This window comes from Papio anubis, chromosome 9, assembly GCF_008728515.1.
Source record: "Papio anubis isolate 15944 chromosome 9, Panubis1.0, whole genome shotgun sequence".
Taxonomy (NCBI): domain Eukaryota; kingdom Metazoa; phylum Chordata; class Mammalia; order Primates; family Cercopithecidae; genus Papio; species Papio anubis.
The window spans coordinates 1,157,134-1,184,578 of NC_044984.1; the positions used below are offsets into that span (position 1 = coordinate 1,157,134).

Below are 27,445 nucleotides of genomic sequence, written 5' to 3' on the forward strand. Positions count from 1 at the left end.
AGGTTTATCCGTGAACTTCTGATGAAAAACACCCACCTTTCATCATGACATAGTGAAGAAAAAAATAAATAAGTAAAAGCACCCACCATCTGTGGAACAACCAAGTTGGTGATATACACTTTGTTCTAGGTTTCACAAAATCATAAAATATGTATATGGTTCAGATACAACAGAAATTCAGGGCAACTATAATTTCATGTTAATTATAATTTCACTAGAAAGAGTGATCGATGCAACCTGGTTCTCTCCTGAGTGTTGGAGGACTTACTCCTCCGGATCGCTGGAAGTGTTATCGACAGGAAGCCCTCAACTTTCCCTAGAGATTGTCTTGGCTAAAGACACCACCTTGCCCGAGGGCATGCCCCTCCCATGGACATCCAGTGATTGATCCTTGTGAGGGACCATGGCTTGAACTCCTTCCCCCTACTTGGGACGACAGCTTGAGAACTCCTCATGGGGTTGTCAGAATCCTTTGGGACTTCATGGCAACTGAATTGCTCCCTCTGTACAATCCTGATTTTTCTCTTCGTTTCTACTGACACTCATCCCAAAGACAAACTCTAATAAACTTCTTGCATAGTAATGTCTATCTCAGGGTCTACTTCCTGGGAAACCCAGTCTTGGGTAGAATATGGGGAAGGAGATTAGTACAAGTTAGCATCTTTCAACCCATAAAAGTAGACCTGGCGAAAATAAAAATTCAGTGAGATGAACTTGAATTTAAATTAAAAATATGTGAAACATCTCGTCATATTTCTTTCAGACCTTATATTCAGGTAGTTTTTGAAAGTCTTGATTTCTTTGAATTTATTTGTGTCTCTCAGTCTTTCTTTGGCATTGAAGAAAACTCCCTAAATCTCTGAAAGCTTGATCTGTTTGGTTACACATTATGACCTTGTGAAAGGTATGGGTTAAATAATACAGTTGCTTACATGCCCCAAAGAAACCCCTAGAGATTTTCCATGTTGACAAGTGAATATGATAAGAGAATCTCCTTTTGCTAAGATTTCTTGGATTGTATTTAGAAAATATTTGGTTTTGTCATTATCATTAAAATTATGGTTGTCTATTCTAAATATATGAAAAGTATGGAAAAGCTATAAAAAAGAAAAATCTATGTAAAAATAAACTTCTCCTCACTTGAAATTGGTATAATATTACTCATACTTTTTGGTGACCTGTCTTATTCATGTAATAGTGTATAATAAACAAGTTTTTGTATCCTTAATTCTCAAGAATATGAGCTGTAATGGTATAATATTCTTTCTACCCAGTAGATAGACCATATTGAATTTGGCCAGCCTTTTATTGTTATGTGTTTAATTATTCCCAATTTTTAAATTATTACAATACAATGGATTTTTTTTTTTTAAATTAAGCCTCTTGTGCCTGCTTTAGTTTTTTAAAAGATACTGGATCTCTCATCACTAAAATGTAGTGAACTGAGACTAGGCTACCTGGATAGCCACTGTAACGGAACAACTTCAGGGGAAGCCGTTCACATAGATGATACGAATTGAGGGCCGTGGTGAAATCTCATCATTGCTAATGCCACGGAAGGATTGCCATTGTGGATTTATGTGCCCTTTTTGTCTTTCGAGCAATTATAGCACAGGGAGGTCTGTCAATTTTATATACATGCCGACTAGATATAAAAAGGAGGGTTTGCGCTGCTTTCCATGATTGTCTACCAGGCAGATTGACTGGCAGTGACCTTTGGTCTTACCAGCTTTTGTGTCATTTTATCCAGTGGTTCTAATGCAAGAGGCCCATAGTTCCATGATCTGTACCACGAACAAATCTGCCAAGGAACTTTCTTTCCTACCAGCAATTAACAAAATCTGCCTGGAGCAGTGGACTCTGAAAAGATATTTTCTTAAGGGCTGTGCCATTCCTGTATAATTAAATTTGAACAGTTTTAAAGATAAAATATAGTAGTATTCTGGTGAAGTTTATTACTTTTTAAATGTTCTCTTCTTCCTTATAAGAACATTGTTATATTTTATAATTGAAAGGCATATTAATAGTCTTGTTTTACAGTTAAAGTGATGAGAAAGATTAAGCAAATTGCTCAATGCCACGTAACTAGTCACTCATTACAGTAATTCACTCTGTAGTCTGTACTATGAGAGAACAGCACAACTGAGAGGGACACCCAACCAAGGAAGTATTAGTTGCTGCCTGACGACATCTTTGCTGGGCTTCTTGAGGACCATAAGCAGTAATTGAGAATACTGATATGAAAACTTTTAAAAACCCAAATTGAATTTAAAACATTGCTTAGAGTTTCTTATGGTTTTGTCAGTCTTGCAGCTTCTCATCACTGGAAACAAGTGGAGAAGCAAAAATTTAGATGTCAACATAATAGTCTGGGCAAGACATTTTTTTTTTTTTTTGGTAAATTATAGTTTTGCCTTGTTTGTATATTTTGTTTGAGTGTCTGATGGTAGACAAACTGTTGACTAGAAATCAGGGGACTTAGAACCTGAAAAGGAAAAATTCACTATTAATTACTATAGATCCCTCTTTGCCAACTGATTCTGACCAGTTCATCCAGACTGTATTTCTGCCATCAATACCGAAAGGCATTATTAACCAAGAAAGTAAAGATCAGAGCCTTTTCGAATAACTGACTTCATACAGTAAATTTGATGCTGATGGCTACCTCAAAGAACTGTGGAGGCACCCTCAAAAGTGTTCCTTTAAATGATATTTAAAGTGAACCAGGGGATTGCAAAAAGTGTGTTTGAGCTGTCTTGTCCTCAGAACTGTGTCCTAGAGGAAGTCTCTTCTGCGTTTGCCCAGTGATTTGGGCCTCAAAGGCAGAGTAATCAGTTCCACTTGGCTGGAAATAAATCACCCACACTGAAACATGATAGCTCCTGACAACTGGGCAGTGCTGATAAAAGCCAAAACAAAAGATGTCAATAAATCTGTGCCAGTGTGGAATTAGTATGCAGATTTGATGAATTCACTATGTAGCATTGCAGTCAGCATTAGACTTCCTCTGATTTCATCAGTGTTTCTTTCTTGTTAAAATAAAAATTGTATGAGGACAAGAAAGCCGGTATATAAAGTAACTATTTTATTTCTGTTTCTTTCCACCTTAGTAAACAAAACTGTACCATGATTACAGAGGTCATTTTAAGGAATAATGTCGTCTTTCTCCAAACAGTTAATTTAAAAATATTTCTTCCTTGGGCTGGGTACAGTGACTCACATCTGTAATCCCAGTGCTTTGAGAGGCCACGGTGGGAGGATCACTTGATGCCAGGAGTTTGAGAACAGCCTGGGCAATGTTGCCATACTTCGTCTCTACAAAGATTAACAATTGGCTGGGTGTGGTGGCATGCATGTGTAGTCTCTGCTACTCTGGAGGCTGAGACTGGAGGATTACTCGAGCTCAGGAGTTCAAGGATGCAGTGAGCAACGATTACACTGTCACACTTCAGCCTTGGTGACAGAGCAAGACCCTGTCTCAAAAACAGAACAAACAAATAGGTATTTCTTGAGTTTACTACGCAGTGATAATTATCTATGATGGTAAACTGAATATATAAACCTGTTTGATATCACCCCGCTTCTGTTATCATTGAGGGCACAGGTGTGTGGAATAAATGCCAGTTCCTTTGATCGCTACGAAATTTTGCTTGTAGAGAAATTGAATATATGCTAATGGTAGTGATTTCTTTCTATGTCAGGGAGAGTTTATACAACAAAAACCCCATGGGATTATAAAATGTATCCTTTTCTGTAACAATTATTTTATTAATTTTCAATTTTAAAACTAATTTATGTAACAGAAGAAAAACCTTTTAAATGTTTTATTAGCAAGGCCTCCTTGGTCTATCTGTCTGTAAATAAACTAGCTTCCTTTAGCCTTGAAAGTTAGGCTAAACAGATTATTTTAATAACATCGTGGTCCTGAAATCCTTATGTCAAGTATCTTTGGCTCTGCCTACCAGCTTTAGTGTATGGTGATTAGATGTATGTTTCATCCATGAAGGATGTACTTTTCCATTTGCAGTGGTTTGGTACCTCATTCTTTGGGGGTTCTTTTATTCTTTGCTTCAGTAGGGGGTACATTTTAAATACATGATCGTAGTAATGATATACTATATGAATGAACACTATAATCATAAGATCATTTATGGAAAGATGCTTTATGTGATTACTTTTTCAGTTTTTCACCATAGAACGTATTATTTATAGGGTGGTAATTAAGAGTAGATTCTGGAGCTAGATTGCCTAGTGATTTTCTCGTAGTCCTGTAGTGATGCTTCAATCATTATTACATATAAAGTCCTTACACCAGTACCTGGCACGTGTTTAGGTGTTGGCAGCTCCTGTGATCTGCCTCCACACCGCCACTGTTATCACTGTTGTTCTTGTTACTGTTTTCTAGGGATTCTGTGGTTTGTAGTCCTAAACCGTGGAGACTTTTTAAAAACTGGATATACCGAGCATATTAAAAGGGTATTTTTCCGCTACACATGATTCCAAACAATCATTTTGATCTTTATCTTCTAGTATGTGCATAATGGATCCAGTTTTTCTCTTGGCTGTTCAGAGCTTCTTATAAATCTTGTATTTCAGATCCTGTGGATTATTGAACTTAGTGTAGAATAGGCTCTCTGCTGAATATTTTGTAAAAATGGCATAACACATACTGAAATAATGTGGTATGGGACTGTCAGAGGAAACAACATTTACAACCTCAGCTTTAGCTTGGTGAAAAAGAAGAGAATAATGACAAGAATAATGTGGTAACATTCACACTTCAGCTGGTTAGTGACTCATATCAACTGAGGTCCTTGACCACAAGGAAAGTGAGGATATGTCACAGGAGCCTTCAGTGGGGCTCAAATGTTATCCATCATGATGCTGGATCAATGGAAAGAGAAGTATTTTTATAGACACACCCACCTCCCACCCCTCGCATGTTTTGGGTTTGTTCCGTGCTTGCACAACTGGTTTGCGCCCATCTGGGTCTATTTCAGGTCTTCCTCGCTGATGGCAACTTGCCCAGAGGAGGTAATCTTAGTGTCCACTCTTCTTTTTTTATTTTGTGAGATCCTTTCACTATGAATGTTTGTTTCTCTTCTTTTAGAAGTAAATAAGCGTCTAAGAATAGCCATCCCTTTTCACCTCTCCTACTCAACAGTCTGTCTGTCTAGAATGGGTAATTGAAAAAGAAAGTAGCTTGTCGAGAATTTGCTGATGGGATTTTGCCTGGTTCAGCAGCTTCTGCACCTGAGTATATCAGCAGAAATGTTTACTAGCAAAGAATAATGGATTCCTTTAATAGTTTAATTACATATAAGGTATAAAAGTGAAATTGTTAACATTTTAATTCCTTAATTTCTCCCTAGATGCAGACGATGGAGTAGAAAGAAGGGGATTATCCTTATTATGTATGTAAGGGGTGTTTGTATATTAGGTAGGCTCATAAAACCAATCTGTCGTCTTGTAAAACTTGGTTGGTTCTGTGAAATTTCATTTTAAATAATGTTTCTTGTATTGCCCTTTCTTGACAAGAAAGTCTAATCAGCAGCATGGCCATAGCTTTTCTTTGTGTAAGGCCTGTATGTTAGCAACTGGAATGACCTGCACAGCTGGTTAAACATGTAAACACCAAGGCATTGTGTTCTGTGTATACAGGTATACCTCAGAGACATTGCAGATTCAGTTCCCTACCACAATAAAATGAGTCAGACACATTTTTTGGCTTCCCAGAGCATGTAAAAGTTATGTTTATACTATATTGTAGTTTATTAAGTATGCAATAGCGTTATATCTAAAAATGTGCATAACTTAAAAATACTGTATTGCAAAATACGCGAATGATTATCTGAGCCTTCAGCAAGTCGTAATATTGTTGCTGGTGGAGGGTCTTGCCTCTGTGTTGGTGGCTGCTGACTGATCAGGGTGGTCGTTGCTGAAGGTTGGGGCGGCTGTGGCAATTTCTTAAAGACATCAGTGAAGTTTGCTGCATCGATGGACTCGTCCTTTCAAGAAAGATTTCTCTGAATCATGCAGTGCTATTTGATAGCATTTTACCCACAGTAGAATTTCTTTCAAAATTAGAGTCAGTCCTCTCAACCCTGGGCACTGCTTTATCAACGGAGTTTATTAATATTCTACATATTTTGTTGTGATTTCAGCAATGTTCACAGTGTCTTCACCAAGAGTAGATTCTGTCTCAAAAAAAAAAAAAAAAAAAAAAAAAACCAACTCTTTTTACTCATTCAGAAGCAGCAGCTCCACAGCTGTTCAGTTTTTTGGTTTTTTTTGGAGACAGAGTTTTGCTATTGTTGCCCAGGCTGGAGTGCAATGGCGTGATCTTGGTTCGCTGCAACCTCTGCCTCCTGGGTTCAAGTGATTCTTCTGCCTGAGCATCCCCAGTAGCTGGGGTTACAGGCGCCCACCCCCACGCCTGGCTAACTTTTTGTATTTTTAGTAGAGATGGGGTTTCTCTGTGTTGGCCAGGCTGGTCTTGAACTCCTGACCTCGAGTGATCTGCCTGCCTCAGCCTCCCAAAGTGCTGGGATTACAGGTGTGAGCCACCGCGCCTGGCCCATCTGTTCAAATTTTATCATGAGGGTGCAGCAGTTCAGTCACAGCTTCAGGCTCCACTTCTAATTCTGGTTCTCTTGCTATTTCCACATCTTGAGTGACGACTTCTACTGAAGTCTTGAGTCTGTCAGAGTTACCCAGGAGGATTGGAATCAACTTCTTCCGATCTCCTGTTAATGTTGATATTTTGACCTTCTCTTATGAATCACAAATGTTCTTAATGACATTAGGAATGGTGAATCCTTTCCAAAACGTTTTCAGTTTACTTTGCCCAGATCCATCAGAGGAATCACCAACTATGGCCTTACAAAATGTATTTCTTTTTTTTTTTTTTTTTGAGACGGAGTCTCGCTCTGTTGCCCAGTCTGGAGTGCAGTGGCCGGATCTCAGCTCACTGCAAGCTCCGCCTCCCGGGTTTACGCCATTCTCCTGGCTCAGCCTCCCGAGAAGCTGGGACTACAGGCGCCCGCTACCTCGCCCAGCTAGTTTTTTTGTATTTTTTTTAGTAGAGACAGGGTTTCACCCGTGTTAGCCAGGATGGTCTCGATCTCCTGACCTCATGATCCGCCTGTCTCGGCCTCCCAAAGTGCTGGGATTATAGGCTTGAGCCACCGCGCCTGGCCAAAATGTATTTCTTAAACAGTAAGACTAGAAATCAGAATGGCTCCTTGATCCATGAGTTGCAGAATGGATGTTGTATGAGCAGGCATAAGAAAAGCATGAATCTCCTTGTACCTCTCTGTCAGAGCTCTTGGGTGACCAGATGCATTGTTGATGAGCAGTAATATTTTGAAAAAAAAAGGCATCTTTTTTTCTGAGCAGTAGGTCTCCACAGTGGGTTTAATACACCAAGTACACCATGTTGTAAACAGATGGGCTGTGATCCAGGTGTCACTATTCCATTTATAAAGCATAGGCAGAGTAGATTTGCCATAATTCTTAAGGGCCCTAGGATTTTCAAAATGATAAATGAACATTGGCCTCAACTTTCAGTCACCAGCTGCATTATCCCCTAACAAGAGAGTCATCCTCTTCTTTGAAGCTTTGTTTTCTTTGTTTTGTTTTTTGTTTTTTTTTCCTTTTTGAGACAGAGTCTTGCTTCGTTGCCCAGGCTGGAATGCAGTGGCATGAACTTGGCTCACTGCAACCTCTGCCTTTTGGGTTCAAGCCGTTCTCCCGTCTCAGCCTCCTGAGTAGCTGGGATTACAGGCATGGGCCACCACACCCGGCTAATGTTTGAAGGTTTGAAGCCAGACATTGTCTTATCCTCTCTAGCTATAAAAGTTCTAGATGGCATCTTTTGCCGAAGGCTGTTTCATCTATTAGGTTGGTGCAAAAGTAATTTCTATGGCAAAACCTGCAATTACTTTTGCACCAACCAAATGCATTCAAAGTCCATTGTTTGTTGAGGCCACCTTCATTGATTATCCTAGCTAGACCTGGATAAGGTGCTGCAGCTTCTCCATCAGCACTTGCTGCTTTACTTTGCACTTTTAGATTATGGAGACAGCTTCTTTCCCTAAACCTCATGAACCAACCTCTGCTAGCTTGAAACTTTTCTCCTTTAGCTTCTTCACCTCTCAATCTCCATTGAAATGAAGAGAGTTAGGGCCTTGCTCTGGATTAGGCATTGGCTTGAGGAATGCTGTGGCTGGTTTGATCCTGTATCCAAACCAGTAAACTTTTCCCATATCAGCAATAAGGTTGTTTTGTTTTTTGTGTGTTCACTGGAGTGGCAGTTTTGATTTCCTTCAGTGACTTGACTGTGTGGTTCCAGAGGCCTAGCTTTCAGCCTGCCTTGGCTTTTGACATGCCATCCTCACTAAGCTTAATCTTTTTTACTTTTCAAACTCTGCTGCAGCATTTGACTTAATCATTTCCAAATTTTGACTAGAAGTGAGAGATGTGCGACTTTTCCTCCACTTGACTATTTAGAGGGCATTGCTGGGTTATGAATTGGCCTAATTTCAATGTAGTTGTGTTTTAAGGAATAGGAAGGCTGACACAGAGGGAGAGAGAAGTGGGAATGATTGATCAGTGGAACAGTCAGAACACATGCAACATTTCTTAAGTTCATCTCATACAGGCAGAGTTCATGGCACCCCAAATAAATTACAGTAGTATCATCAAAGATCACTGATCACAGATCACCATAATAGATACACTAATAATGAGAAATATTGCAGGAATTACCAAAATGTGACAGAGATACCAAGTTAGAATGCTGTTGAAAAGTAGCGCTGATAGACTTGCTTGACGCAGGGTTGCCACGAACCTTCAGTTAGTAAAAAACCAGTATCCGTGAAGATCAATAAAGCAAAGCATAAGAAATGAAGGTATACGCGTGTATAGAGTACTGAATTTTTGAGTGGCGAAATTCTCTTTAATGGTTGTGAGTTTCCCTAAGTGTGGATCCAGAGGCGATTTCAATAGTAGTGTCTGACTAAATCAAGGGAAGACTACTGCTTTCCATCCGGGATGAACTCAATTCTTACAGCAGGCTTTGGTCTCTTACTGGGCAATTCAGTGGTTCACCCACATGATTATCTCTTTGTTAACAAGTGAAAATGTAAGCTTCAGCATATCCATGTACCCTATTCTAAACTTACCCAATCTCTTTCTTAGCTTTTTTGTTCTGCCTGTCAAGTCCTTCTTGACTCAAGAGAGGTACCTTAAAGAGCTTGTACTAAATTTATTAATGTAAGAAACTACCTGACAATTGGATCCAGGATTGTTTTGTAATTCTGTTCTTGGCAAGAGTTTTTGTGAATCCCTAAATGCAGTTTATGAAAGTCCAAACTTATATATTCATTTATTGATTAATGTTTGCTACGATCTGAGATGTACCGTATAGGAAGGTACAAAACAGATGGAGGGGCAGGATCCATGTCTACTTGTGGAGACATGTATAAAACAAAGAATTACATACGGCTACATGTATTAATCAGTGCTATAATGATTGATAGATGGAGGAATGGAGATGTGTGATCAATATATAGATACCTGGAAGAATGGAGGAGTGTGTATTTATACATAATGTATACATGTATATGTATCGTTAATGGGGTACAGACAATGATCAAGTTTTTCTCATGGGGGTGAGGGCAGCAAACTATTCCTAGAGGAGATAATGTTTATCTTGCATTTTGAAAACCATGTAGAAAAATCAGGTAGTTCTAGTGTCAGCTCAGGAGGAGACAGTGGTTATGTTCTCCTGCTTCATTTTTCTCCGTAGAACTTATCTCTGCCCTACGCTATATTGATTCATTCATTTCTTCAGTCACTCCCTCCCTCCTTCCATCATTCATTTATCTACCTTACTAGAATGTAAGCTCCATGAAGGCAGGAATTTGGTCTGTTTTCATTGCTCTGTTTCCTCAGCAACTGGAAAAGTGCCTGATCTATGGCGGGAATTTGAACTTGTGTATATAGTGAATGAATGAACTTTGTGAGTAGTTGGTTTATTTATAATTTTCCTTTAGCTTATTAAGGATAGCTCCTTAGAATTGCCTCATAGTTTTGCTTGATTTTTTAATTATACTTGAATAATAATTTTTTATCGTACTTGAGTCTCCTTGTACTTGAGTGATAACGCGCTATTTCCACAATGTTATCTCGTAGTATGTTTAGTCCCCATAATCTTGCCTGAACTGATACAAACTCTAATGGTTTTCGATGTCTATATGCGAAGTCCTCTTAAATTTTTGTTGAAAGAATGGGTCGGGTCCTTGCATGCTGACACTGCCAACACTGGCACTGTTATTTATTTAAAGTACAGAATTGGCCAGGCCATTTCTGTGCTTAAAAATCTCTAATGTTTCCCTCTCTCTGGAATAAAGTCTTTGCTTCTTAGGTTGGTACACAAGTGTCTGTGCTCCTTAGGTTGGTACACACCTCTTCTATAGCTTGGCTTCAGCTGTGTAATGATGCATTTTCTTATCTCATAGTGGAATAAAAACGAACCTATTCATTTTTCTTCATATCCGTTGTGTCCGGCATGTAATAAAGAATTCAACAAATGGTTTTTGAGTAAATGAGCGCATGTAAGTGTATATGAATAAATGGTCACAAAAATGTTTGCTGCTTAGATAAAAGATGATATAAGTAAATGAATACATGTATGTATGAATGAATGGCTGTGAAAATGTTTGCTGCTTAGATAAAAGATGATATAAAACTAACATAACACTAGCCTTTAAGAACAGCCTTTTCTTTATATAGCTGATTTGTCTTTCTCGCTGTTTAGCTGCTCTATTCTCTGTCCTCCCTTTATTCTTTGTCGAGGAATCCCTCTTGGCATTTACAATGTCATATTAGAAGTAATTCTAGTCCTCATGGCTTTCCTCTCTACGTGGCCATCTCTATACTGGATCTTTTCTGCTAGCTACTTTTCTTATTTTGTTAGGGATTTGTGTATATGTGTGTGAGTGCATGTGTGTGTGTGTGTGTCCATACATGTGTGTACCTTTTTTTTTGTTTTGCCTACAAATTCCTACAAATTCAATTTGCCTACAAATTTAAGGTTTTGCATGTAATTCTGAAACTCTTAGGATTAAATGATTTCTACAGAACGCACACACACAGACAACCCTGAACTGTTTTCAAATTGAAATGATTTTGATTGTGCTGCTGTGTTTTTATAAATGTCCTCTCTTTTCCCTTAAATATTTATGTGCATTTAGATTGAAAATCTTCAAGAGCAGCTTAGAGATAAGGAAAAGCAGATGAGCAGCTTGAAAGAGCGGGTCAAATCCTTGCAGGCCGACACCACCAACACTGACACTGCCTTGACAACTTTGGAGGAGGCCCTTGCAGAGAAAGTGAGTGACTGTCCCGACTCCACACGCGTTTTCTGCGTTCTCATTAATCTAAGACTGGGTGTAGAATACAAAAGAAATCCCTGTGGGCAAAAGGGAAAAGAACTGCCGTGTGCTCTTGCTGACATATGTAGTGTGAAGGGGAAAATTTTTTTTTTTTTTAAGATAGAGTCCCACTCTGTGCGCAGGCTGGAGGGCAGTGGCGTGATCTTGTCTCACTGCAAATTCCACCCCCCAGTTTCAAGTGATTGTCCTGCCTCAGCCTTCCAAGTAGCTGGGATTACAAGCATGAGCCACTATGCCCAACTAATCTTTTGTGTTTTCTGTAGAGACGGGGTTTTGCCATGTTGGCCAGACTGGTTTTGAACTCCTGACCTCAAGTAATCCACCCACCTCGGCCTCCCAAAGTGTTGGGATTACAGGCATGAGTCCCTGCACCTGGCCAAATTGCTCTGATTTTCAAACTTCTTGAGTATCTGTTGACAGAAAGTTCTGATGATTTCTCTTTTCTTTACCTTCCTTTATATTTTAAACTCAATATATCAACATCTTTCCCATTCCCCCTTTTTGGTGTGTGAGTTGTGAGTTGTTTCCATTGCCTTGTAGGCGACATGTGAGTAATATATAGAGAAGAAATGTTTGATAGTTATTGCCCTTAGGGTGTATATGTAAGCTTTTAGTTACCTGGAAATTGAATAAACGGAAATATTCCAAAAGAATACTCAAATACCAGTTGAGATTATAAGAAAAGAAACCTTGGGACTGAAATGAATAAAGCTACGTCCTTGTTATGGCAAGATGAATAAGAAGGATGAATTATTTAGAAAGTGTATTCTGGCTGGGCACTATGGCTCATGTCTGTAATTGCAGCACTTTGGGAAGCCAAGGCAGGCGGATCACCTGAGGTCACAAGTTCGAGACCAGCCTGGCCAACATGGAGAAACCCCGTCTCAACTAAAAATACAAAATTAGCCAGGTGTGGTGGCACGCTACTTGGGAGGCTGAAGCAGGAGAATCACTTGAACCCAGGAGGCGGAGGTTGCGGTGAGCCAAGATCATGCCATTGCACTCCAGCCTGGGCAACAAGAGCAAAACTCTATCTCAAAAAAAAAAGTGGATTCTTTAAAAACTTACCATTGTCTTTTGAACATAGAAGTTTGAAATTTTATCAGCTAATAGCAGAATTACAGTCATATAAGTGCAAAAGGGAATTTCCTCACATCTTGATTTATTCTCTCATCAGGAGCGGACAATTGAACGCTTAAAGGAGCAGAGGGACAGAGATGAGCGAGAGAAGCAAGAGGAAATTGATAACTACAAGAAAGATCTTAAAGACTTGAAGGAAAAAGTCAGCCTATTGCAAGGCGACCTTTCAGAGAAAGAGGTTAAGCTCACCAAAATGGAATTAGTTTGTTTGCTTAATCATTGCACGTGTCTGCATGTTGTTGGTGTTTTCATAATGCATGTACAAAAGTATTCGATGGAAAATTTTCTTAATATTCTTTTAGCAGGCTTTTTGTGAATACCTTAAGGAATATTTCAGAATGCTTTGCAGAGACGTAGTGGATTGGTTCGTTCATTTTCTAAGTGTTACTATATTTTATGTTGGTTTTTTACTTACTAATATTTTTATAGACCTAAAGTAACTGAAGCTCAGATACATTTGGAGAAATAGTGTGCTAAAGATACGAAAGTTGACAGATAAAAGGAATATGCAAAAGAAGGAAATTTTGTGTATACCAACTATCAAAGAACACAACAGCTATTAAATTGGGTGACTTAATCTACTTGAATCTTGCTTTTGGAGAATCCTGTTAATATGACCTGAAGAGCAAAGATGCCTCATGCTGTGTAATCAGATGGTGATAATGCATGAACTGTAGCATCTTTCTGTGGATTTTCTTTCTGATATCTTTAGGAAATGTTATGGAAGTTTAAATTCCTAATAGAATTTTTCTTTTAATAGGGAAAAATGTGATTTATTTATTTTTTTCTTTTAAGAGATAGCGTCTCACTCTGTTGCCCAGGCTGGAGTGCAATGGCATTATCATAGCTCACTGCAGTCTTGAACTCCTGAGCCCAAGGGATATTCCTATGTCAGTCTTCCAAGTAGCTGGGACTATACGTGTGCACTACCATGCCCAGCTAAGGTAAAAAAAATTTTTTTTTGTGAAGACAGGGTCTTGCTATGTTGCCCAGGCTGGTCTTGAACTCCTGGCCTCAAGTGATCCCCCTGCCTCAGCCTCCCAAAATGCTGGGATTACAAGTATCTGGCCGAAAAATGTTTTTTGTTTAAGTTAATGTAGCTACTGAGGTTTGACTACTTACATTCACAAAGCTTGATCTACTTTGGTTTATTTTGTAGAATGGGTATGTATTGACAGAACTCTTTAAATCACTGTTCAATTGGTATTTCTTGAGAATCCATCTTATTTGTTAAGAGTTGAAAGCTAGAGTTAATATTGTTTTATATTTCATGATGAATTTCCTTGAAATGGAAATATGTCAGCATTTGGTAATGGAAAGGAAATTACAGCTACCACGATAAATTTAAAATTTTAAATCTCTATTTTGTTTATAGTTATTTATTCTAGATGTGTGTTGCTTCTTTTAGGCTTCACTTCTGGATCTGAAAGAGCATGCTTCTTCTCTGGCGTCCTCAGGACTGAAAAAGGACTCACGGCTTAAGACACTAGAGATCGCTTTGGAGCAGAAGAAGGAGGAGTGTCTGAAAATGGAATCACAATTGAAAAAGGTTAAAGAAAATTTTTCACATTTTTTTTTGCTTTGCTTTAAATAAGAGCATAGCCTTGGCATGTTTATATGAAATAATTTACCAATGGAGTAATAATCCCCCAAACTTTAAAATACCATGTATATCTGAATTAATTATCTTAGCATTCTTATCCTACTTTATTTTATTCAAGATAATCCCCCAAGTCTTTGAAAATTGACAGTTCAGAGAAAAATTAAAACATGCAGCTCCCTCGTGGGTGAAATACGAGACCACAGTGTAAAAATCTCAGTTACCTGACATTTTTCTTCCATTAGAATCAGACTTCTGCCGGATGTGGTAACTCGTGCCTGTAATTCCAGCTACTTGGGAGGTTGAGGTGGGAGGATTACTTATGTCAGGAGTTGGACACCAGCCTGTGCCACAGAGTGAGACCCCATCTCGTAAAAAAAGAGAAAACGGTGGCTCACGCCTGTAATCCTGCACTTTGAGAGGCCGAGGCGGGCGGATCATGAGGTCAGGAGTTCGAGACCAGCCTGACCAACATGGCGAAACCCCGTCTCTACTAAAAACACACAAAAGATTAGCCAGGCGTGGTGGTGCGGGCCTGTAATCCCAGCTATTCAGGAGGCTGAGGGAGGAGAATCGCTTGAACCCAGGAGGCAGAGGTTGCATTGAGCCGAGATCACGCCACTGCACTCCAGCCTGGGCGACAGAGCAAAACTCCATCTCACATACACAAAAAAGAAGAATAAGCGAGAGTGCATTTTCTAATTTAACCTTTGTAGTAAGATCTGAGACTCAGAACAATTGTTAAATATCCTGTTTCAGATTTTATCTCATTTTGGAGAATGTTAATTTCCTAACATTTTTTTTTAAAAGACAGGGCACATGTTGTCAGAAAGTTTTTTTTACTTGTTATACTTTTAGTTTTTCATAGCAGCTTATGAGGCCTAGAATTTTGTTATCTTCACCTTCTACATTAGGGTCTGTTTTTTGGTTTACAGCTTATGTGTAGATGTACATGAAGGACTATTTGGCATATTTTCTTCTTGGAAACTATTACTGGTGTATTATTAGTGTTCTAGTTTACATATATTCAAAAGCCTGTGCCTATCATTGACATTTTTAAAGTAGATTTCTTCTCTGTTTTGTTTGGAGTGGGAAATGACTGGTCTTGAGGTAATGATAATTGAAGTTATTTTTGACCTATTTATAGCTTAAGAATTTATATCCTGTATCTGAATATTGGCATTCCATGTCTTCAGTATGAGATAATGTCCTCAGAATTTATTAAGGAAAGGATTGAAACTCAACTTTTGAGATACCAGATTTTTTTTGGTCTTTTTTTCTTTGTTTTTTTGGAGACAGGGTCTTGCTGTGTCGTCCAGGCTGGAGTGCAGTAGCATAATCATAGTTTTCTGTGACTTCAAACTTCTGGGTTTAAGTGATCTTCCTGCCTCATCTTCCCGAAGAGCTGGGACAACAGACCCATGCCACAACACCTGGCTAAGTTAATTTTGAGACAGAGTCTCACTCTGTCACCCAGGTTGGAGTGCAGTGGCGCCATCTCGTCTCACTGCAACCTCTGCCTCCTGGACTCAGGTGATTCTCCTGCCTCAGCCTCCATAGTAGCTGGGTTTATAGGCGTGTGCCACTGCGCCTGGCTAATTTTTGTATTTTTAGTAGAGACGGGGTTTCACCTTGTTGATCAGGCCGGTCTTGAACTCCTGACCTCATGATCCACCCGCCTTGGCCTCCCAAAGTGCTTTGATTACAGGCGTGAACCACCACACCCGGCCTTTTGTTTTTTAAAATGGAGAGGTCTTGCCATGTTGCCTAGGCTGGTCTCAAACCTCTGCCTCAAGAGATCCTTCTGCCATGGCCTCCCAAACTGCTGGGAGCAAGACCACTATGCTCAGCCTTGAGTTATCAGAATTTTAAAAATGCTTAATTCTTTTTTTTTTCCTTGTAGAGTGAAATACTTATTTCTATACTCTGATTTTTGTTGTTGAAGCTTTTAAAAATATTTTTAACCATTAATTTTCTTTCCCTTGATTATCCTACTCTTAAAACCATTTTCTCTACTTTTCTGTCTTCTTTTCTCCCTGATGCTTCTTACTGTCTTCAGCATCCTGTAATAGTGTGGAGCCTCTCATCCAAGCCAGCGAGTGGCCTCGCCAGGTGTTGCCATAAAGTCTCAGTTGATAGTTTTTTTCTGGCTTTTGTGTGAATGACATTTTTATCACCCTATAGATAAATGAATATACTTAACCTTCTCATCTCTCCCTTCCCGAAACAGGAACCGTAGGTTTGTTGTTTTTTTTTAAATGATTCCTCTCTGAAGTATATTGAGGTGACTACAAAATAGAAAACGTTCTCTAAGACCAAAATTTTTCCTCATACTTTGGAAAGTGTTTGCGTTTCTGCTGCTTTTGCTTTGTTCTGTTCCTAGTGAGTTAATTAATTCAGGACTGCTTCTCGTTGCTTTTATTTCCACCATGTTGTGGCTTTTAGACACACCAGTTTAGGGTACAGTTTTGCTAACACATTAAATCATGTATCTGCCAATAGAGTCTTTTATAAAGGCCATGCTTAGCAACTGAATTTTGACAACTGATGAAACCTGAAACAAAAGAAATTGGTAGAGGACTTAATCTTGAAAGTACCTCTGTTGCTTCCACAAAGCATTTAACAAAATTTACATGAACATTTCTCTTTTACCCAAGGTACTTTGAATCAGAGCTTTCCTAAGTATGTATGTTTACCCCTTTAATAATTTTTGAAACCATTTTAAGGGACTGAATATGTTTTGTTGTTTATTGAATAAGGAAAAAACTTGTCTTAGTGTTTACTTTCTCATTAAATAGCTTATGTGGTGAAAATGTTGATTTCTATGGGAATATGATTATCTGCATGGTTTTGCAATCTTACATGTTTTACTATAACATGTATGAAATATGAAAGAACAAAATCTGCCTCCAGTGTATGAGTATGAGTACTGAGGTTTTAATAATGTTAAAGGTAGGTATTTTTCAGTAGAACAAGGCCTGTGGATGGAGAGCTTAACCTTTAACTCAGTATTTTAAGGAGGATTATTCACTGTTACGTCAGCTTCTCTTGTCCAAAGGTGACATTTTATACAAATGTTGTTATTTCACTAAAGTTTGTAGCTTTTGCTTCTGAATCTTCTTGACCTTTTCACATTCTAAAAGCAAGGTGTATAGATGATGTGCATTTTTAAAGCATAGGTTAACGTATAGTTAGAACTTAATGGGTAAGAAAGGAGAGAAGAAAGTGAAGCCATGAAATTAAACACCTTCATCCAGAAAATGCCTTTCATGTTGATACCATGATAAGTGACTCTGTGGACAGAAGAAATACTTACATCTTGAATTCAATGTCATATTCCACAGTTTAGAAAACCATTTTATTTTTATTTATTTGTGTGACAGTCTCACTCTTGCCCAGGCTGGAGTGCAGTAGCACAATCTGGGCTCACTGCAGCCTCCACCTCCCGGGTTCAAGCAATTCTCGTGCCACAGCCTCCCAGGTAGCTGGGATTACAGGTGTGCACCACCACCCCTGGCTGATTTTTGTACTTTTCAGTGGAGACACGGTTTTGCCATGTTGGCCAGGCTGGTCTCAAACTTCTGGCCTCAGGTGATCCACCCACCTTAGCCTCGCAAAGTGATGGGGTGACAGGCGTGAGCCACTGCACCTGGCTTAGAAGTCCATTTTAAAGGGATGTTGATAACACTGATTTGAAAAATAATGCCTTTTTTGGAGTTTGTATTATAATTTATAAAGTTGTAAAGATCGTTAAGGTGGTTTAAATTTCTTAGAATTTTATTTTAAAGTACAAATTAACTCAGCAAGAGTTTAGATGTAAACTACTCTGATATAGAATTTGTTGTCATAAGGGAAGGGAAGGTTTATAGTATCTTTTTTTTTTTAGCTTGATTTATTTTGTCTTTAAAGATTGTCATTTAGTATTCTTTTATTATCTTTATTGTTATTATTTTATTATTTTTTTGTAGAGGCGAGGTCCCACTATGTTACCCTGGCAGGTGTTGAACTCCTGGGCTCAAAGAATTCTCCCAGCTTAGCCTCCCAAAGTGCTGGGATTGGACGCGCGAACCACTGCACCTGGCCTCATTTGATATTCTTAATCATCTTCTGGCTACATTTAATCGTGCACTTATGTTTAATTACTGATTAATTTCTCCTCTTCCCAGTCATTTTTCTTTTCCTGCCGTTTAGACCTAGGGACTGTTTTAAATCAAATGGAAACTAGCCTACTGCTTTTGTGTATTCATTTTTTCTACAAATAATTGAGTTTTTACTCTGACAGTCACCACACTGTGCACGGAGGATATATAGTGGTGGACAAGACAGACCTGTCCCTTGACTCATATAATTTATAGCCTCTATCAGGAAGATAGACACTTACGAAGGTAATTGTAGTAAATCACATGGTGTGAGGGAAGCTTATATCAAAGAGAACTAACCTAGGTCCAGGTCATGGAGTACCTCCTAACAGAAGTGATACTTTCTAAGCTGAGACCTCAAAGTAAGGACTCACTAGCATGTATGAAGGCCCAGAATGCTGATATGCAGTAGTTATATTTGTGGAGTTGTAGTAAATAATTTATGATGAATTATTACAAATCAGAGTTATCTCAGTGACATTAAATAGCAGCTGGCCTTCACGTTTGTTTACACAGTCGTCTTTGTGCCCCTACATCAAGCTGCCTCCTGTTGTCTATTTCATCACCTTCTTTCTTTGTGGATACTAAGAGTTTTCTCAGTTACTTCTGCTTTTGTTTGCATCTTCAATCTCTTCCCCTTTGTTGTCCCCTCTCTTTATGTGTAATATGATCAGCTTTCTATTGAAATATCTCCTGATCTTGGTACTCCTTATACTCCTCTTTCCTCTCGCCTTTTCTATTAGATATATTTGTAGCCTTCTCCCGCCCATGAAGGATTGACTGCTACAGGAATTTCCCTCCTACAATTAACAACTCAAAAACAGAAACCATGTGAAACAACTGATTTTAGACATTGGGCAACATTCAGTGCAGAACAGTGATCTCTTCTTACCTTCCAAACTTACATGATTTTTGTTTCTTAAAATATACTTCATATGTATATCACGGTTAAGTGTTAGGGAAGCCTATATTTAAGACAGATAAAAGATTTTTTCTACATGTGTGAAGCCTTAAACAAATAAACTTAGGAAATAACTTGTCTTTAAAAGTGTAGCTGTTACTTTCACCAAGCGTTTTAATACAATTTATATAAACATTTCTCATTTACTCAAGGTACTTTGCTTCAGAGCTTTCTGAAATATTTCCTAAGAATATATATTTTCTCCTTTAATAGTTTTTCACACCATTTTAAGGGACTAAATATATTGTCTATTGAATAAGAAAAAAATAAAACAGCTTTTGTCTTCTTATTAAATACGTTATATATACATGGCTTTAGAGATTCCAGAAGACAATTAAGGACTTGAAAATTAGTTTGTAATTATTGAAACTGTATTGTATTCCAGAATGCATTAATAATATTAATTGACTTTTATAGGATCCTGAATAAAAATTTTTTTCTCAGATCTTAGTGTGGTTCTTTTAGAAAAAAATTTTTTTAAACAATTTTTTTTTCCAATAGAGATGGGGCCTTGCTGTATTGCCCAGGCTGGTCTTCAGCTTGTGGCTGTAGGCAGTCCCCCTGCTTGGGCCTCCTATAGTGCTGGGATTACAGGCTCAAGCCACAGAGCCCATCCTTAAGTGTGGTTCTTGATTTCTGAATTCATTTGTTTGTCCCATGTTATTTTGTAAATTCTCTAGTCCTTGCATGAGGGAGGTACCTGTGTGATGGTAGCAGCTATTTTCTTAACCTAACTCACATTTTTATGGCATCACACTCACAGTATCTGTATGACTCTACATGCCCAAGGCCATGTGATTCACACGTTAGGTAAAGCAGCATCTAGGAAATGGAAATGGAAGTTAGGGTCTAGTGGGAATTAGGTCTCTGCACTGGTCTGGCTATACAATCAGCAGTGAGTCCCTGGTGTAGCCTTTTGGTATTATCTTGGAGGGATCAATAACAACAGTCCAATGACTTGTTAGTTTGTCTCAGTAAACTCTGCAGCATCTTTTGGCTTACGATGATTTTTGATTTAATAATATTCAGAGATGTATTATTGAAAACAACTAATCTACTTGGAACCTAAGATAGTTCTCCATTTATTACTAATACTTGTCTATATAATACTTAAGCAGATAAAGACCTTATAAATTGCAAACTAGCTGTTAGGTATTTGACAATTCTGTACTTAAATTGGAATATAAATCATTATTTGGGACATGGTTTGCCCGTTGCCACCTGCGTGTATCTGATAGGATTGAAATGCTTCTCTGTGTAGGCGCATGAGGCGGCACTGGAAGCCAGAGCCAGTCCAGAGATGAGTGACCGTATACAGCACTTGGAGACAGAGATCACCAGGTACAAAGATGAATCTGGCAAGGCCCAGGCAGAAGTTGATCGACTCTTAGAAATCTTGAAGGAGGTGGAAAATGAGAAGAATGACAAAGATAAGAAGATAGCTGAGTTGGAAAGGTAAGAAAGGGAAGCTGATTGGGACTCGTGAGGTTAAAGTATGGTGTTAAAAGTACACTTTTGGGGACATACTTTTTCACTATCTGACTCTGAATTTAGGTTCTCGAGTTCTTGCTATTGCTGTATTAGCTGCATTTTTCTCTAGGTCAGTGTACGTTCTCTGTTGCGGTATCTAAAAGGCAACATAGAATGGGAATAAACTGGGAAGCTGTGGACTGTAACATCATTGATTGGCAAAAGAGAAAGTATTCATTAATTTAAAATTAAAGTTTTTTTTTTTACTGGCAAATCAAGAGAGGACAGATGTCTACTTTTTAATTTCTGTATGTAATGACCAAATGATCCTCAAGCATAAGGAGTTAATCTTTTATCACTGGTTTAGACCTTTGTTGTTGAGCTAATGCTCTCTTGGGCTATAAATTTTTAGACTTTGCACAGTTTTTATTGTTGAAAAACAAACTGTTACTTCAGTGCATTAGATCAAAATTAGGAGGAGAGACACTTGGAGGACAATTTAGGAGCCACGAATGTGTTTTTTATGAAGCTGTCTCTGACTTGGAATTCTTTAAAATATTCTGTGTTTGAACAGATCTAGGCAGACAGGTCTCCTAGAATTTTTTTGGTGTGTTTTCTTACTATTTTATGCTAAAGGTCAAGCATGTGCCTCTTGACCTCTTCTTTTACACCACATATTTAATATAAATTTAAAAGTATGCAGAAACAACTCTGCCAGTAGAACTTTATTGATCACCTATATTCTGAACAGCCAGAAAGACTGACAGTGACAGAACGGCGTCACTAATCTACTTGGCCTTTTGGGGACTGATCCTTAAGAATATATTTTTTTAATGATCTTGAAGGCTGAGAAGTGTTAGAGTACTTCCATAAATTTTTTACTAAGTTTTAAAGTTTTGGGGTTAGTGGTAGACTTGATATTGTCCTCTGAAGTTATTATTTTTTCCTATTCTGTAGTCATAGAATTTTAATTTTCAAGAAACCAAAACTATGAAGTCTAACCTTCACAGTTCTCCTTCACTGTACTGAAAGCGTAAATAACACGGACTGATTACCTGGTCACTTACTTCCTTTTATTTTGATATTAACTCTACTCATTTTGTTCAGTTCTGGGTAAGACATATGGATAAAATTTTTTAAGTCAGAATTTTAAAATTAAAATAGCCTCAAGATTAGATTATGTGCGTTTGTTTTGTCCTCATTTGTATACTGCACCCTTCCTCGCAACACACACATGCATGCATGTGTATATACCCCCTCACCCCTTATGCACTTACTTGAATACATGCCTCTCTTTGCTTATGGAAAGGCCTGGAATCTGCAGCAGTACTGCATAGATATTAAAATGTGGTGCTTTTGATTGATTAGTGACTTCCCACTAAATATATTTCAGGAAAGAAATTCCTTGAATAAGTTTTATGGTTTAATTTCTTATAAGAAATTTACATTTGAAATTACTGCTTGCTATTCCAGGCAGCTTGCTTGGAAACGTTTTTGATTCATTTTTGGCGCCAATATTGATTTTTGGGAGATGGATGTGAACCGAAGGAGAGTAAGAAATAGGACCAAGTCTGTATTTGATATCCAAAGCACACCAAATAGCAGCTTTTATTAGTCACTATATTTCTCGCATTTTGAGAAAGAGTTGTAAATGATTTACTCTTTCCACAGAATGTAACTCTTATAAAAGTTGGAAAAAGCACTGTACATTTCTGTCCTCTGGCCCTATAGCATTATAATTTTGTTTTAGGATTTAACACAGTTTCTTGGCTACTGGAGGAAAAAAAAAAAAGAGGAAACAGCTTTCATAACTCAGCTTTTGCTACCAGCTTTGTAATTTGTTACTTGGTAACATAGTTTAAGATGTTAAATAAACAGTAGAATCATAGAATTTGTGAAAGTGATCTAGCATGGCATTTTATGGAAGAGGAAACCGAGGCCCAGAGAAGTTATTGCTGAAGTGACACAGTGGTTGAGCCAGGGCTAATCGAATGGGGTTTGTAAATTCCAAATGAATTTTCTTTCTATTCCGCCAAGGTTAGTTATGTTCTTTTTGGACTTCCTGGCAACTGTTATTTGAAGGCTGCCTACCCTTAGGTGATTTATTCTTTTACCCCGTCTGGACCCAATGTCTTAAGTAGAAGTGGTTATATTTAGTATTATGGCTTGCTTACAAACTAAGGTAGATTGTAGTTTTCACTTATGCCCTTGAATGCGACTTTTATAAACTGAGCTCTGCTTGTTTTAGGAGATAATCAGTGCATTCTTTGTCAAAGACAGTTGGGATTATATTTTATCTCTTGTTCCCAGATTTAGTACTGATTTGCACGTGTGTGGCCACTGTGTTTCTTACTAATCATTTGCTTCTTGTGTTACCATTTCACTATTTCCTGTGTGTGTGTCTGGCTCCCTGTAATTTATCATTTGAGTTTCTTCATTTTTCTTTTTGTTTTATCATGGTCCTGTTCTATTGGGGTTTTTGGTGTCTGTGTGTTTATATGTGTATGCTCCTTCTGCCCCTTGTCCGTGGCTGTTTCTCAGAAAGCCAGTCTCCTACAGATTGTACCCTCCATGCCAGGTTTCTGTCCCTGTACCATCGGGGATTTGGTTCGGGACTTCCTGGGACAGTGAGCGTTATGTAAGGCTACAGTCTTACACTAGAGTGAATTGCTGCTGCTGCTCTTGCTACTCCTGGGGCTTGTTTGGAATTGTGCTTGATCAGAATTAAAGAACAGCTGATTATACGTCAAGTTGAACTATACCTGTTTAGGTACCTTACTTTTTGATAAAATCGGTCTGTGTTCATTCTGGTAAAGTTCTGATAATGCTGGTTGTAATTGTTTTAGTCTTTGTTTCTAGCCCACCTTTTATTTAGTTGTTCTTATGCTGGAATACTCCTTAAATAGATCCTCAACTAATGTAACTGTAGTGCCACACTGTAGATTCAGCATGTAGAATTAATTTCTTAAGGGTGTTCAGCTACTCACTAAGTGCAAAAATAAAAGGAGACTGTTACAATAATTGAACTCAAGAAAATCCTTACTATTCTTTGCATTTTATAGTGCTTCTTAAAAAAGGATCTCCAATATTAAATGGTTCAGATTGTATTATGAAGGATTCCCAGGCCTGTTGTTTGTGATCGAAAGAAATAAGTGAATAGTTCCTTCCCATGTTGGCTGTTACAGAAAATAGTAGTTCTTGTCAGAAGATGATTTAGTGTTGTACTACTCTCTTGACCCCCTGAAATTTTAAAAAGAGGATTGGGTAAGCCCACTAATACATCTATAAATATAAAATATTTCCCCAATTAAATCTAAGAAGTAGTACTTCTAAATTCACATTCCGTACTGTGGTGCATATTAGTTGGAATCCAGTGAGAAGCAGAATTAGTAGGGTGTGTATATACACACACACACACACACACACAGATAAATACGTATATACACACACTCATATATAAACACACACAGAAGCATACATGTATTATGAGATATATATGTGTATTTGTACATATAGTAATATATACCTACATATATTAAGATATTTATTGCAGAGAATAGTCTTGTAAAATCGTGGGGCTGGCTAAACAAGACTGAAATCCCTGTGGAGGCTACAGGAAGAGAAGATCATGAGCAGGATGGAACCTGTTTCAGGCACAAGCCAAAGCTGTGGTCCACAGGCAGAATTTCTTTTCTCTCTTGGGGAAACCTCAGCCCTGTTTTAAAGTCTTTCCAAAGGATTCATTTATGCCCATTGGGATTATCTAGGATAGTCTTTTTTACTTAAATTGATTAGAGGCTTTAATTATGTCAGCAAACTACCTTCACAAGCACCATCTAGATTAATGTTTGATGGAGTAACTGGGCACTGTAACGTACAGAAGTTAATATTTCAGAAAAGTCATTATCTGGTGGTTCTGGATAGTATAGAAAAAAACAAACACATCAGAGCTTGAAAAGTCGTTAGGTAAGTAGATAAATTTAGATTAACCTCAGGAACCCTGAATGTAACTGAGAATTTCTCTCCTAAAATGAGCATATTAGAGTTTCTATTTAGATTAATAGTGAGTAGGCTTTTCTTTGGTATAATGTTAAAAATGCTTAGAGTGACTGGGCACGGTGGCTCAGCCTGTAATCCCAGCACTTTGAGAGGCCCGAGGCAGGCAGATCACCTGAGGTCAGGAGTTCGAGACCAGCCTGGCCAACATGGTGAAACCCCATCCCTACTAAAACCACAAAAATTAGCCAAGTGTAGTGGTGCATGCCTGTAGTCCCAGCTACTCCAGAGGCTGAGGCAGGAGAATCGCTTGAACTCAGAAGGCGGAGGTTGCAGTGAGCCGAGATTACGCCACTGCACTCCAGCCTGGGCAACAGCGAGACTCTGTCTCAAAAAATAAATAAAATAAAATAAAATAAAATAAAATAAATAGCACTCAGAAGTGTACTGGAGGCTGATACAGAATTGTTTGCTGTCTGCTTTTTCACTCATACTGTCCCTTTTAGCTGAATGTGCCCATGTTATAGCAACACACTGGGAACGTTGTTCCCCTGTGCCATATATTGTATTGTGCCTTATAATTTTGCTTTTTAATGTGCTTTGTTACCTTTTTTCTAATACCATAATGACTAATGGATTCACAGAGCTTAGTGTTTGCAGCAGAAATCTTCAATTTTACTCTAATATAAGATTGTTAGATTCAATAATGCCCTTCAAAACTTGTATTCAGAGAATGGCAACCATCTGATTTTCGTATAATTTAGATAACAAAGGTTGCCTTTGGTTTATCAAAGTTAGAAATTTTCAGTGATCCAAAGAATAATAGAGTCTTTTATTGTGTGATCTAAAGATTAATAGGAATTGTAGATTTACTGTATTTCCTGATTTGAGGGAATATATGAACCAGGATTTTAATGGATGTATATTTTTTGGAGGGGTGTGTTTTGAAATTTAGCCGAGGGATTATTTATGGAATAGTCAAGAAAGACCTGTCTGATACAGTTACTGATGTCCCCGAGCAGCGATTTGGAGGAGGGGCTCTGTAAGAAGTCCTCAGAAGCCCCTAAAAAAACCTCAACAACTTTGAGGTGTAATTTACATACAATAAAATGCACGCATTTTAAGCTGATTGAGGTTTGACAAATCTATACACTTACATGACTACCACCGTGATCAAACAGAACATTTCCTCATCCCCAAAAGTTCCCTTTTGCCCCTTTACAGCAAATCTCTTCCCAGCCCTAGCCCCAGCCTTTGCAGATCTGAGACCCACTTTTAAAATTAATTTTATACATTAAACTTCAGTTTCTCCCTTTTGCCTTAACATTTAATTGTCTATTTTCCCCTTCCAACACAACCATAAGTATGTGTAATTCCCTGTTTCCTCGGCTCCAGAAGTAGATACGGATTTTTAAAGGCAATCAGGAGAATGGCATTCTGTTTCTTAGTGACTAGTCACGTGTTGAGCGTATGTGCGTTTTGATTTGAAGGAAAAGCCACGGGGAGTGTTCTGGGAATGATTTTCTTACAAGAAGGACCCACAAGAAGAAAGAGGACCCCTTTCTCCTGAACGTTGTCTTGTCTGGATATGATACCCGTAATTGCTGCAGCTACTTCTGCCAACCTAAGATGAAACCAGTATCCAGAGAGTGACAGTCAACAAAATCCCAGCACAGCAGAGCTGGACCTGAAACGGACTATTCCTGAAACTACCTCTGTGCTGCTTGTGACGTGAGATAGGACAATTTATGACTGTTTCAGCCAGTTTGAGTCAGGATTCTCCATTACTTGCAACCCAGTGCATTCAAATGGATATAGATAATTATGTACTTATTTCCCCTCCCCCCTTTTTTTGTAATGGAAGCCATCATTTTGAAAAGAGTTAACGTTTTTTGATAAGTCAAATAAGGATCAGTGCTGCTGAAAGCAGGAACAACATAGGGGCCCTGACCAAATTGGAGTTTCTTTGTCTACCTAATACCTTCCAAATCAAGAAATAATTTCCCTAGTATTTTAATTACTTCCCCAAATCAGGAATAACTTCCTCACTGTGCCCATTTTGGTTCTTTTTAAAATAAGGTGGTAATTTGAGGGTAAGAGTTAAACCAGTCATAGATTATTCTATGCCATTCTTTTCAAATCAGCCCACTCAGGTATCAGTCCTGCTTTTCCTTTGTTTTAGTCCTCTTTATTTTCCTCGGTCTCTGCCTCCACCTCATCCGCCACCCAAATGCCTAGAACAGATCTCACCCTTTCATCTTTTGAGAGGAATGCGTATAGCAGATTTTCGCCTTCGACTAGGCAACTGCTTAAAGAGGAATGTATTTTGAATCTAAGAAAGATATCCAAATATTTTAATGTAATTTATTTAGTTATATTTGTTTATTTTAGCTACCCCTTCTACATCATGACTTTTTGGGTTGATGGGGGTATGTGTTGGAAAGCTTTCTAATACAGGTGTTTTTTTGTTTTTTTTTTTCCCCAAAGACAGAATGTCACTCTTTTGCTCAGACTGGAGTGTAGTGACGTGATCACAGCTCACTGTAGCCTAGACCTCCCAGCCTCAAGCGATCCTCCCACCTTGGTGTCTTGAGTAGGTGGGACCACAGGCACACACCACCATGCCCAGCTAATAGTTTGATTTTTTGGTAGGGATGGTGCCTCACTATGCTGTCCAGGC

The 27,445-nt window shown here is 38.3% G+C and overlaps 1 protein-coding gene across 16 annotated transcripts in view; it reads left to right on the forward strand.

Annotated features, from left to right (window-relative positions):
• ERC1 (ELKS/RAB6-interacting/CAST family member 1) overlaps positions 1 to 27,445 on the forward strand; it is a 535,673-nt gene that overhangs the window by 168,038 nt on the left and 340,190 nt on the right. For all 16 annotated transcript variants that reach the window (XM_009217664.4, XM_017945570.3, XM_017945565.3 and 13 more), the window contains 4 exons: positions 11,259 to 11,396; positions 12,637 to 12,777; positions 14,008 to 14,148; positions 20,561 to 20,754. In XM_009217664.4, the coding sequence (XP_009215928.2) occupies positions 11,259 to 11,396; positions 12,637 to 12,777; positions 14,008 to 14,148; positions 20,561 to 20,754 (614 nt within the window). The remainder of the gene's footprint in view (positions 1 to 11,258; positions 11,397 to 12,636; positions 12,778 to 14,007; positions 14,149 to 20,560; positions 20,755 to 27,445) is intronic.